Genomic DNA, 13,594 nt, shown 5'->3' on the forward strand with positions numbered 1-13,594 from the left:
AAATGCAAGTACTTCACTTTTGGTGTGGAAAGCAGTGCCCTTACAGCTCTAGTCTATATGCAATTCCAATTCGACAACGATATAGTTAACTGCTAACTGCCCTCTTATCTGGCCAACTAAAGCACACAGCTGTAACAAACTGCTTGCAGTTCAAGAAGGACCACCTTCTCAAGGCCTTCTAGTGGTGTATAATAAACTCCAGACTTCCCAGAAACTCCCTCATGCTGAGAATTAATTTAACCAAAGTTTTCTCTTCACCAGTGCAATGGTTTCTTCCTCTACTTGTACATGTATCCATCCTATCTAGGCCCCCTTGATAAAAAGTCAAGCAAGTTAATTTTTTTCCCACCAGTTGCCTTGGTGGGATTTGAATCTATGACCAAAAGTGTTAACCTGGACCTCATTATTACCAGTGCAGTGACATTACCACTACATTACTGTTGTCCTATTGTTTCTCTGACACTTATCACAACAATTTAAACTAACAATGCAATTAACTCTCCAACCAGTGGAAATGGTGATTACTTATTCAAACTCTCAAAAATGCTTAATGATTTTAAAAACATTTTTAAAACCTCCTTCTGGCATTCTCTAATAGAGTGGAAATTGTGACTTGATCTCAAATATCCCCTCTTTACTATAGTCTATTCTTCATCTGGTGATTTAGCATCTACATTGATATAGCATTAACCCATTACCTATAAAATGGTACCAAAGTTGCAGATAGTGTGCTTATGAGCTAATGAATACTTTTCATGAACTCATCATTATTTCTTTACTCTTGTAAGCTTCAACTAAGTCCTCAAGGCTCCATATGGTGCTCCACATTTCCATAGTAATCCTTAAGGGAAAAGTTCAATCATGCCAGAGTGTGAAAGTAAATCAGTATCTTGATAAAATTGGCATTGAATTAAGATAAACTGTAGAATTGTGGAATGTGAAGTGTTTTGTATTCAAACAATTTTTTTACAAAAGCATTCTCAACAACTGAAGGAAAGGACTCAGAAATAATCTCAAAACTAAAATACTAACAAATTTATGTAGTTTGATACATTTCACAGAAGTAAGAAAACATATTATTGTTTAATTACTATTTCAGACATCTGTAGCATAAAATATCATTGATATTTTGTGATTGTTTTAAAATTTGTTATATTCAAAATACATTGTTCTAGTAAAATATTTTGTACATTAGTGTTTGCAAAATGAATCAAGATAATATTTTTTAAATGTATTTTGTTTTTACTTTTAAGGTATATCTACACTCTGTATCTGATGAATGATAGCTACTTGGGGATGGACCAACAGTATGACGTTTACTTGGATGTGATACCAGCAAGCATTGCTGCTCAGACCAACACTGAGGTCTCTGATGCCATGAGTGACCTGACAGTGGCATAACATGACAAACTTAGCTTTGAACAACCCAGGAGCAATGATCTTAAAATCCAGAGTGTTTGTATGTTGGGGCGCACTGAAATTACTTGATATTTGCCTTAGTCGATGCAACTTCTAACCTCAGACTTGAAGGAAATTACAAATAGCAGCTGAGGTGACCTCTAGCATGATTCATCTTTACAGCTTGGTGGCCTTATGTAAATTTGCATTTTAGATTAAAGTTACACCCAGATAACTTGGAATTCTTTTTTTATATATTCCAGCAGGTGAAGAGCTAAAAGTTATCCATTAAGAATCATAACTTCCTTCTATATTACTTTATGCAGGATATGCATTTACTGTAGAAAAGAAATTAAGTACTTTTATTTTTTATTAAATTTTACTTTAATCATTCACTCACTTAATACAATGTTGTTTCTACTGCAGACAACAGTCAATGTGATGTCTTAGGTGACAAAGAAATTAACCTACTTTCTTCTTTACAATTAACAGAGCAGGGACTTTTATTTAGTTCCTGTACTTTGTACTGGTGTATTTAAAAGTTTGTTCTGTATAGTGTAAATTATTTTGAATGTAACTCAACTCATGAGTAATATCAGCAGGGCAAAATGGATGCCTTGAATCGCAATCAGTACAATTTTTTTGTTATGAATTTAAAGTATATTTTTTAAAAAAAAATCTCTATCTGTATGATGGGAAAGTAAATAAGGTAATTTAAAGGCAAGTTGTGATTGAAAATTCATTCTCGTATTGACTTGGTGCAGAGGGTATTCATTTCCATGGTAACATGGAGGCTAAACTTGACACATTCATAACCATAGGGTCAGGTTATACCTAGTAACCTTTCTCTGCAGTGAGTGCAGCAACACTTCATTTGTCAATATCAATTTAGTTGTATCTGTGAAAATTAAGTTGTGCCAAAAATGCTTACATAGCACAAGAAAGATTTGATAGTTACTGAAAAAGGGGAAATTTCCTTTGAATATGAGTTTGCTTATGTTGGTTGCAAATGTACAAAATCATTAAACTTTGTTGCAATATACATTTTGTTATTTTTGTCATATTCATTTTTAACTTTATTGGTGTTTATTGTGACATTTTTATTTTGTTCTAATTTTCATTGCTCATTTCATCGCCAACAAAGAGAACTGTTGTTTCCTAATTTTAATTTACCAATAATTTAACAACTGAATCATCTAACCATTCAAACCAATTATTTTGCATTAGATTTATTCTACATGTTCTATACTTTTTTTTAACTTCATTCAGATGCAGAATGGTAAAGCATGCATGTCAGAATTCTTTCTATTACATTCTGCAATATTGCAATGGCAAATCGAAAGAATTGCTTTAATTTGGATCATTGCTGATTGAATTGCTCGTACCAATGTTAAAAATGTGCCAAATATTTCTTTTTCTTGTCGTATCAATTAAGTGAATAGCAAAATTGCTGCTACTGGCAACAAGACTTAACACAAAGGCAAGCTGGGAAAGTCTTGTTGCATATTCCTTTTTGGTTCCATTTTCAAAACAATGTGCAGTCCAGTAATGGAAGCAATCTCTGCTGCTTTGGCTGAGCTCAAGGTAAGTAACACTGACTGATAAAAATTTCAATACTTCAGCAAACAAAAACGTAAAATCAATTGTGGTCAAAGGGATTAAGGTGACATGAATATTGTTCAAAACATGCATTGTGCCATCCTCACCCAACACAGGCACAATCAGACCTCCTGGATACTCCCCCTGCTTCAAACAAGATGACACTAATTCTATAATTACAGCTGTGTGTCATTTTGTAGTATTATATTCTTCCAATATTAGTGAAAGGGCATTTGTGTGTGTGTCAGTGATGAGTGGAAGGATGCTGGTAACAGAGTATTACTTTCAAAAAAGATATATTCAATATGATTCAGTTGATTCATTATGTATTCACTGAGTTCAGTGTATTCCGGTTTAGTTAACTGGTTATTACTGGTCTGATAAACCCTTTTCTGTAACAAGCAGCTTTTTCCCCTTTTCCATACCAGTTTTGTTAAAGGAAATCTTACTGAGTCTGTACAGCTTGCTCTGTGGGAATTATTTGACTGAATTTCAATGGTGTAATGAAATGTTGACTCTGGAAGGTTTCATTTACAACTTGAGTGAAAGTCTTGCTGTGGCATAAATTCCACCATCTCTGGTATAATCCAAATCAAGGAACATACTGGAAATATCCTCTGTCTCCATTACAGAAATGGTAATATGTGTAACATGTGTATACCCAATCTTCCCCCAATATTTGCATGTTTTAATTCCTTCATGGGATATGAATGCTAACCTGTACAGCCCATCCCTGTTTGCCCTGGAGAAAGTGTTGGGGAACCACCTCTTGAACCATTGCAGTCCACATTGTATTGTTACCCCCAGAGTGATAAGGAGTTGCAAAAATTTCACTCAGCAACAGTGAAGAAGCGGCAATCAACTTTCAAGTCAGGGTGGTATGTGCTTTAAGTGGAACTCTCAGGTGGTGATCTTCCCATGCCTTCGTCCTTCTGGATGCTAAAGGTCACAGGGTTGGAAGGTGCTGTTGAAAGTATTGCTGGTGGAGGGAATGAATGTTTTAGATTGTGGATGAGATACCAAGCAAGAGGCTGCCATGTTGAATTTCATAAATGTTGAAGAAGTGCACTTGTCCAGGCATGTGGCAAGTACTCTATCACACAACTGACTCAGGTCATGCAAATGTGAACAGATTTTGGGAAGTTTGGGTGTGAATTACACATTGTGGAATCTCCAGCCTCTAACTTGCTCTTGTAACCTTGTGTTTACATTCCTTTCTAGGCAGATCCAGAAGTTTGATGGTGGAGAACTCTTATTAACTAACTTCAGAGCGCTTATGATTTTGCGAATAAGCAATTTTTTTTACACATGTGGAAGTCAAATCGAGCTGCGTATTACAAACCCCTGCTAGGTCCTTTATCAGTAGGGAGGAGGGAGAAGTAAAATAGGGTGGGTACCCTGAGCTGACCCCCCAGAATATGGGAGAAGCTGATGCTGGAGATCAGAGTCAAAAAGTGTAGTGCTGGAAAAATGCAACAAGTCAGGCAGCATCCGAGGAGCAGGAGAATCAACATTTTGAGCATAAGCCCTTCAGAATGTGGCGGAGAGAGGGGGTGGGAAAGGGGCTGAGAGATAAATAAGAGAGTGGGGGGAAGGTAGCTGGGAAGGCAATAGGTAGATGCAGGTGTGGGGGCAATATTGATAGTTCGGAGGGGAGGGTGGAGTGGATAGTTAGGAAGGAAGATGGTCAGATAGGGCAGGTCAAGAGGACGGTGCCAGGTCAGAGGGTGGGATCTGAGATGAGGTGGGTGGAAGTGAGATAAGGAAACTGGTGAAGTCAAGGTTTATGCTGCCACCTCCAAACAGACCCCACCACCAGGCATATATTTCCCTCCCCACCCCTATCTGCTCTCTGCAAAGATCATTCCCTCCAAGACTACCTGGTAAGGTCCACGCCCCCCAAAAACCCACCCACCTCCTGGCATTTGCCCCTGCCACCAGAGAAATTGCAAAATCTGTGTCCACACCACCTCCCCCCAACTCCCTCACCTCCGTCCAAGGCCTCAAAGGACCCTTTCATATCCATCAATGTTTCACCTGAACTTCCACACGTGTCATTCATTGTATCAGTTGCTCCTGATGCGGTCTCCTCTACACTAGGGAGACCAGTCGTCCACCCGCACCAATCAACCCCACTGCCCCCATGGCCCAACATTTCAACTCCCCCTCCCACTCTGCCGAGGATATGCAGGTCCTGGGCATCTGCCATCGCCCCTCCCTCACCACCCAACGCCTGGAGGAAGGCCACTTCATCCTCCGCTGCGGGACCCTTCAACCCCATGGCATCAATGTGAACTTCACTGGTTTCCTCATTTACCCTCCACCCACCTTACCCCAGTTCCATACTTCCAGCTCAGCACCGTCCTCATGACCTGTCCCACCTGTCAATCTTCCTTCCCACCTATCAACTCCACCCTCCTCTCCGACCTATGACCTTCACCCCCACCTCCATTCACCTATTGCACTCTTAGCTACCTTCTCCCCAGCCCCACCCCCCCTCCCATTTATCACTCCACCTTCCTCACCGACCTATCACAATTAACCCCCATCTGTATCCACCTATCACCTTACAAGCAACATTCCTCCCAGCCCCATCCTACCCCCCCCCTATTTAGCCCTTCCCCCTCCACATTCCTGATGAAGGGCTTATGCTCAAAACGTTGACTCACCTGCTCCGCAGATGCTGCCTGAGGGCTGCTCTGCTTTTCCAGTGCCACACTTTTCTACTCCCCCTCCCCCACCTTATCCCAGTCCCAACCTGACACCAGTCTCTTGAACATCTACCTGTACATCTTCTTTTCCCACCTATCTGCACCACCCTCCTCTCTGACTTATCACTTTCACTCCCCACCTTCATCTACCTATTGCATTCCCAGCTACCCCTCCCCCCATTTATCTCTCACTCCCCTTGGCCCACGAGTCTCATTTCCGATGAAGGGCTTATGCAGGAAACATCGATTGTCCTGCTCCTCGGATGCTGCCTGACCTGCTGTGCTTTTCCAGCACCACATTGTTGCCCTAAGACCTCTATTCTTGGCCCCTTTCTCTTTGATTTGGTATCTTGAATGCAGTCTAAGAGCAGTATACACTTTAAAACAAAAACCCCGACTCACCATGAACAGTACTGCAAAAAGACTTGGTAAATAATTTTACAACCTTCAACTCTAATAAAATTCAAATAGCAAAAAACGCCTATTTCCTTTTGATAAATTTGATACACTCATTCACAAAGCGGAGTATTTAGACTTAATTGTGCACATCAGTGAGTTCTGAATAAACTGTGGTTTGGCCTTCCTCTTCTGTTTTCTGTACTATACAACTGTATATCTAACAACATAGTAAACCATGATATGCAGATGATTTGACAGTTCTGATTTATATAAAATTTAGTCTTGGAACATTGAATAATCATACTACAGTGAGCAACTCAACACAGGCAGTAGTACAGATTGCACATTGAAATGAAAGTTAAGGTATCATTTCTGGATTCTTCATCCAGAAGAGAAAAGGATAATATCATTAATCCCATCAGCACATAGAAAAGCCCCAGATTTACAGACGTTAAAAGATAAAACTCATTGTTATTACTTAATCAAACTTTCTCTTGTATTAAATATCTCACTGGAGAAATTGTATTCCTAATTCTGACACTGTTCTCTTGTTCTCCTGATCAGGTGACGTGAAGATAAGAAGCCCATTACCATTTCTAACAATAAAATAATCTCATTTTTAAAACATGTCAATTTTGAAGGTTGGTTAATGTGTGTGGATAAATCAATAGGAGAGCATAAGTGGTGGTAAATTTGTGTAATACCTCAGACATGTACTTTTACAAATGAAAAATCTCAATAGGTATGTACTTAAACATGCCAGTGAAAGGTAGAGAAGCTAATTCAGGATATTTCAGATGAGTTGATGTAAAGAGGCTTGGAACAGATGATTGAGGTCAGTAACACTCTCAATTTAGTCAGTCACTGATAGAGTTCATGCCCACTTTATCTTCTACTAGTGCAATTATTCTATCTGCCCAAAATAAAGTTCTCTAAATTTAAAACATCTATTTTTTGGATTGGCTATTCTGCTTAATAGGCTCAACACTGACATCTTCTGCCAACCCACCAACTCCCACAGCTACCTGGACTACACCTCCTCCCATCCTGCCTCCTGTAAAAGTGCTATCCTTTATTCCCAATCCCTCTGCCTTCGCCACATCTTCTCCCAAGAGGACCAATTCCACCACAGGACATCTCCGGGGCACCCGCACCAACTAACCACACCGCCCCCGTGGCCGAATACTTCAACTCCCCCTCCCACTCAGCCAAGGACATGCAGGTCCTGGGCCGCCTCCATCACCAAACCCTAACCACCCGATGCCTGGAGGAAGAACGCCTCATCTTTTGCCTTTGGACCCTCCAATCACACGGCATCAATGTGGATTTCACCAGTTTCCTCTTTTCCCCTCCCTAAACCTTATCCCAGTTCCAACCTTCCAACTCAGCACAGCCCTCATGACTTGTCCTACCTGTTCATCTTTCTTTCCACCTATCTGCTCCACCCTATCACCATTAACCCCACCTCCCATCCACCTACCACACTCTCCACATCAACCCCCACCATTTATCTCTCCAACCCCTCGGCTCACAAACCTCTTTCCTGATGAAGGGCTTTTACCCGAAATGTTGATTCTCCTGGTCCTCAGATGCTGCCTACCTGCTGTGCTTTTCCACACTGTCTACTCTGTATAACAACTATTTAAGTAGCTTATTTGAAAAACTTACATTATAACTATATAATCACCTTTCTTGTCAAAGCTTGTATTAGTTTCCCCTTGTAGAGTTTGTATTAGACATCTGTCTGAGTTTCACTTTATGTACACTCTTAAGGATTTTAAACATTACCAACTGTGGTACTTTTCTACATTGAATATTGATAATATCCATACTCATTCCTAATAGCACAGCTGTCTAGTAATATTTATCAATTGAATCGTCCTGCTTTATATTTTCTACAGGGCTAGGATTGTCTTCAAGCCTGTGCAGAGTAGGTTTTATGCAATTCTGATCAAAGCTTCTTCAGAAATACAGATCCAATCTTCCATTCTGACATGTTCCTCATAACATAGAACAGTTGTGGGCAGGAAAACCACATCCCCCGACTGCTGTGTTCTGAAATTCTGAAAAAGTCCAGATTCATAGGTAGATGCTTTGACAACTGGTGTCAAAAGGTCAGGAGATAAGGCAAGTGGAAGATTAAGGTGCCAAGTTGGTAGGGGGGATACAAGTGGATACAGTGCCAGGTAAGTAGGGCACAAGTTGGCAAGGAGGTCAGCTATAAGTTGCAATGTTTCATGTTGGGGTGAGGGTTGGGTGCTGGGAGGGTGTGTTACAGTCCAGTCCAGTGGCAGAGCAATGGTATCTGGTCCAGAGTGGTGAATTCAGATCCAGCATGAGGGGAAGGGGCTGTCAGATCCAGAACTAGGGGCAGGAGGGTTGACTCTGGGGCATGCCACCATGAGGTGCTAAGGATGTCAGGTCCAAAGCAGGGAAGGTTGGGTTCCAGGTTCTGGGCCAGCTTGAGTACAGAAGGATGGATGTAAATGCAGGTTAGGTCCAGCGATGGAGTAGGAATGTTGGGTTTGAAGGCGAGCTTGTTGGATCAGGGCATGAGCAGTGTGTTGGAGGTCTAGGGGAGTGTAGTTGGGGATGTGTAAGGTAAGTTTGGGGTCAGTTGGTAGTCACTCAAGATTTACATGAGGACTAACTTTTCCAGAGTAGCTATAAACCGGAATGGAACCCTCTGAATTACTGAGAGTGTTCCAGGTGTAGGGGAACTGCCCAGTGGGGTCTTCAATTTCACAGCCAATTTCTTCAGTCTGTTACAATGGGATTCTGCAGGGTCTTCCTGCACAACTCCTACCAATGCTTCAGAAATGATTATCTGACCATTAGAAAATCTGGACCAAAACCTCATGAATTTGTCAAGTAATATATATTAAATATCAGCAGCTAAATTGTTGCTTCCTATTTATCATCATTTTAGAATAATTCTTTACTTCACCAGTATTATATAGTTGTAACGTTCTCGTGGCTGAGTCCAAGGGCTTAATCTTCACTGCCTGTTTGTTGAGGGGCCTGTGTGTGTGGTTCAAGTACATGTCGTAGACCAGATGGGCTTTTCCTTCACAATCGGCAACAGTTTCATGTTCATCATTAGACTCTTAATTCCAGATTTTTATTGAATTCACATTCCACCATTAGCCATCTTGGATTCAAACCCAAGTCTCCAGAACATTACCTGGGTCTCAGTATTAATAGTCTTGTGATAATATCACTAGCCATTGCCTCACCTAAGCTACCCACCTTCACTTTTACAGTCAGCAGCAGATGGAGCATTCTTTCCTTAGTATCTCTCTCTTTTCTAAGTATTCTGGAATATTTTCTTAAATATCTGCCACAAGTCAACATGGATTTAGTAAGGGGAGGTCATGCCTGACAAACCTGTTAGAATTCTTTGAGGAGGTGACAAGTACATTAGACCAGGAAAACCCAGTGGATGTGGTCTATCTAGACTTCCAAAAGGCCTTTGATAAGGTGCCACACGGGAGGCTGCTGAGCAAGGTGATGGCCCACAGTGTTCGAGGTGAGCTACTGGGATGGATTTAGGATTGGCTGTCTGACAGAAGGCAGAGATTTGGGATAAAAGGTTCTTTTTCGGAATGGCAGCCGGTGACAAGCGGTGTCCCGCAGGGTTCAGTGTTGGGGCCACAGCTGTTCACGTTATATATTAATGATCTGGATGAAGGGACTGGGAGCATTGTAGCGAGGTTTGCCGATGATACAAAGTTAGGTGGACAAGCAGGTAATACTGAGGAAGTGGGGAGGCTGCAGAAGGATCTAGACAGTTTGGGAGAGTGGTCCAGGAAATGGCTGATGGAATTCAATGTGAGCAAATGCGAGGTCTTGCACTTTGGAAAAAAGGATACAAGCATGAACTACATTCTAAACGGTGAGAAAATTCGTAAAGCCAAAGTACAGAGGGATCTGGGAGTGCTAGTCGAAGATTCTCTAAAGGTAAACATACAGGTTGAGTCCGTGATTAAGAAAGCGAATGTAATGTTGTCATTTATCTCAAGAGAGTTGGAAGATAAAAGTACCGTTGTGCTACTGAAACTTTATAAAGCTCTGGTTAGGCCCCATTTGGAGTACTGAGTCCAGTTTTGGTCCCCACACCTCAGGAAGGACATACTGGTACTGGAGTGTGTCCAGCGGAGATTCACACGGATGATCCCTGGAATGGTAGGTCTAATATACGAGGAACGGCTGAGGATCCTGGGATTGTATTCATTGGAGCTTAGAAAATTAAGGGGAGATCTAATAGAAACTTACAAGATAAGACATGGCTTGGAAAGGGTGGACGCTAGGAAATTGTTTCCGTTAGGTGAGGAGACTAGGACCCATGGACACAGCCTTAGAATTAGAGGGGGTAAATTCAGAACAGAAATGTGGAGACATTTCTTCAGCCAGAGAGTGGTGGGCCTGTGGAATTCATTGCCACAGAGTGCAGTGGAGGCCGGGACGCTAAATGTCTTCAAGGCAGAGATTCATAAAATCTTGATGTCACAAGGAATTAAGGGCTACGGGGAGAATGCTGGTAAGTGGAGTTGAAATGTCCATCAGCCATGATTGAATGGCGGAGTGGACTCGATGGGCCTTACTTCCACTCCTATGATTATATCTCTACTGACCTATTCCTTAGCATGATTTCCCAGCTATTCAGCCAGCTTAATTTTCACGCCCTCAAAATTATTTGCATTTAAATTTGAAACCATAGCCTTAGATTACTCTTCTCTCCTTCAAATCTAACCTAAAATTCAATCGCATTTCCAATCCATGCTACTGAGTGGCAACTTTGCTTTGAAGTCATTACTTAATCCTGTTTCATTGTACATGAACAGATTGAGGGAAGGCAGTAGTGTATTGGTAATCTCAATGGACTCATAATCCAGAATCCCAGTCTAATGTTTTCGTGATTAGGGATTGGTCCCAAAGAAAGGAAAGGACAATTGAATATACAAAGGAGGAGATAATGATCTGGCTAGGAGGGTGAATAGCTGTTCATGGAGATTGTGGCTAACAGTGGTTTATGTATAATAGCAGACTATGTGAGAGTGAAGGCTAGGAAAGTTCAAGCCATAAAGTTATTGAACTTGATAATGAGTCCAGAAGGCTGCAGGGTCCCCAAATGGAAAATGAGGTGCTGTTCTTCCAGCTTACGATGAGCTTTGCTGGAGCACTGTAGCAAGCCTGAGACCGAAACATTGGCTAGGGAACAGGGTGGTGTGTTGCAGTGGCAGGAAACTGGGAGCTCAGGGTCATTTTTGCAGGCAGAACATAGGTGTTCCGTGAAGTGGTCACCCAATCTACGCTTTGTTTCCCCAAAGTAAAAGAGACCATACTGTGAACACTGAATGCTCCACCAGGGAGGGGGAAGAGTTACCTGGACACTGTGTTTCAGGAGACAGCCACACCCTTAGACTCATTAACTCGAACTTGTGATCAGGGACAGAAGGGTGAGGCTGTGAGTGAAGCAGGTAGATGGTTCGAGAAGGTATAGTTGCAAGTGCCTCCGCCCCTGTCCTGTCTAAGAATTTTGCTCCCTGTGTGGACGGGGAGGGGATCTGCAGGGAGGATGAGCAGACTGATCACAGCACTGTGCTGCAGGGAACCATTCAAGTGGAAGGAGTGAAGAGACATGTTATTGTAATTGGGAATGGTATAGTTAGAGGCATAGACACTGTTCTCTGTGACCAGGATCCCCAAAGGTTGTGTTACCTGCCTGGTGCTTGGGTTCAGGATATCTCATCCGGGCTGAAGAGGAACTTGGAGTTGGAGGTAAACATCCAGTGGTTGTCGTCCTTGTAGGTACCAATGACATAGATAAAACTAGGGCAGAGGTTCTGCTAAGGGAGTATGAACAGCTAGGAGCTAAATAAGAGGGATATGGGCTGGGTGCTGGCAGGTGGGATTAGATTGGTTTGGGATATCTGGTTAGCATGGATGAGTTGGAACAAAGGGTCTGTTTCTGTGCTGTACGTCTCTATGACTCTGGAGTACTACCTGAGCCACAAGTTAATTGTCACAAGGTCAAAGCTAAAAAAGCATAGTTGGATTTATGTAGATTTCCAAATAGTAGTGAGGAGCTGGGCGCAAGATATGCAGAGAGATAGAAAAGATGTGTAGGAAAGGCAAAGTTACAGTGATCATGGGGAGACTGATTAGCAAGATTAGATCTCATGGAATACAGAGAGAACTAGCCATTTGGATACAGAACTGGCTCAAAGATAGAAGATGGTGGTGGTGGTGGAGGGTTGTTTTTCAGACTGGAGGCCTGTGACCAGTGGAGTGCTGAATCCTCTACTTTTTGTCATTTACATAAATGATTTAGATGCAAGCATAAGGTACCGTTAGTAAGTTTGCAGATGACACCAAAATTGGAGGTATAGTGGACAGCAAAGAGGGTTACCTCAGATTACAACAGGATCTGGACCAGATGGGTCATTCGGCTGAGAAGTGGCAGATGGAGTTTAATTCAGATAAATGCGAGGTGCTGCATTTTTGGAAAACAAATCTGAGCAGTTCTTATACCCTTAATGGTAAGTCCTAGGGAGTGTTGCTGAACAAAGAGACCTTGGAGTGCAGGTTCATAGCTCCTTAAAAGTAGAGTCGCAGGTAGTTAGGATAATGAAGAAGGCATTTGGTATGCTTTCTTTTGTTGGTCAGAGTACTGAGTAGAGGAGTTGGGAGGTCATGTTGTGGCAGGACAGGACATCGTTGGAATATTGCGTGCAATTCTGGTCTCCTTCCTATTGGAAAGATGTTGTGAAACTTGAAAGGGTTCAGAAAAGATTTACAAGGATGTTGCCAGGGTTGGAGGATTTGAGCTTCAGGGAGAGGCTGAACAGGCTGGGGCTGTTTTCCCTGGAGTGTCGAAGGCTGAGGGGTGACTTTATAGAGGTTTACGAAATTATGAGGGGCATGGATAGGATAAATAGACAAAGTCTTTTCCCTGGGGTTGGGGAGTCCAGAACTAGAGGGCATAGGTTTAGGGTGAGAGGGGAAAGATATAAAAGAGACCTAAAGGGCAGCTTTTTCACGCAGAGGGTGGTACGTGTATGGAATGAGCTGCCAGAGGAAGTGGTGAAGGCCGGTACAATTGCAACATTTAAGAGGCATTTGGGTGGGTATATGAATAGGAAGGGTTTAGAGGGATATGGGCCGGGTGCTGGCAGGTGGGACTAGATTGGCAGGGTTAGGATATCTGGTCGGCATGGATGGGTTGGACCGAAGGGTCTGTTTCCATGCTGTATATCTCTATGACTCTAAGTGGACTGGCAAAATCAGGTTGGTAGTGGATTGCAAGAAAAGGAATTTGTGGAACATCTAGGAGAGACTTTTTTTGGAACAGCTTGTGGTGAAGCCCAGTAGGGAACAGGCAATACTGGGTTTAGTGCTGTGCAATGAGTCCAACTTGATAAGGGAGCTTAAGATGAAGAAACCCTTAGGAGACAGTGACCATAACATGATTGAATTTACTCTAT

The 13,594-nt window shown here is 42.2% G+C and overlaps 1 protein-coding gene across 3 annotated transcripts in view; it reads left to right on the forward strand.

Annotated features, from left to right (window-relative positions):
- ascc3 (activating signal cointegrator 1 complex subunit 3) overlaps positions 1-2,440 on the forward strand; it is a 550,255-nt gene extending 547,815 nt beyond the window's left edge. For all 3 annotated transcript variants that reach the window (XM_072553139.1, XM_072553156.1, XM_072553148.1), the window contains exon 42: positions 1,254-2,440. In XM_072553139.1, coding sequence (XP_072409240.1) covers positions 1,254-1,401 — 148 coding nt within the window. In that variant the 3' untranslated portion in view covers positions 1,402-2,440. The remainder of the gene's footprint in view (positions 1-1,253) is intronic.
- Positions 2,441-13,594: the final 11,154 nt, after the last annotated feature.

The sequence above is a fragment of the Chiloscyllium punctatum genome, chromosome 3 (assembly GCF_047496795.1).
Source record: "Chiloscyllium punctatum isolate Juve2018m chromosome 3, sChiPun1.3, whole genome shotgun sequence".
NCBI lineage: Eukaryota > Metazoa > Chordata > Chondrichthyes > Orectolobiformes > Hemiscylliidae > Chiloscyllium > Chiloscyllium punctatum.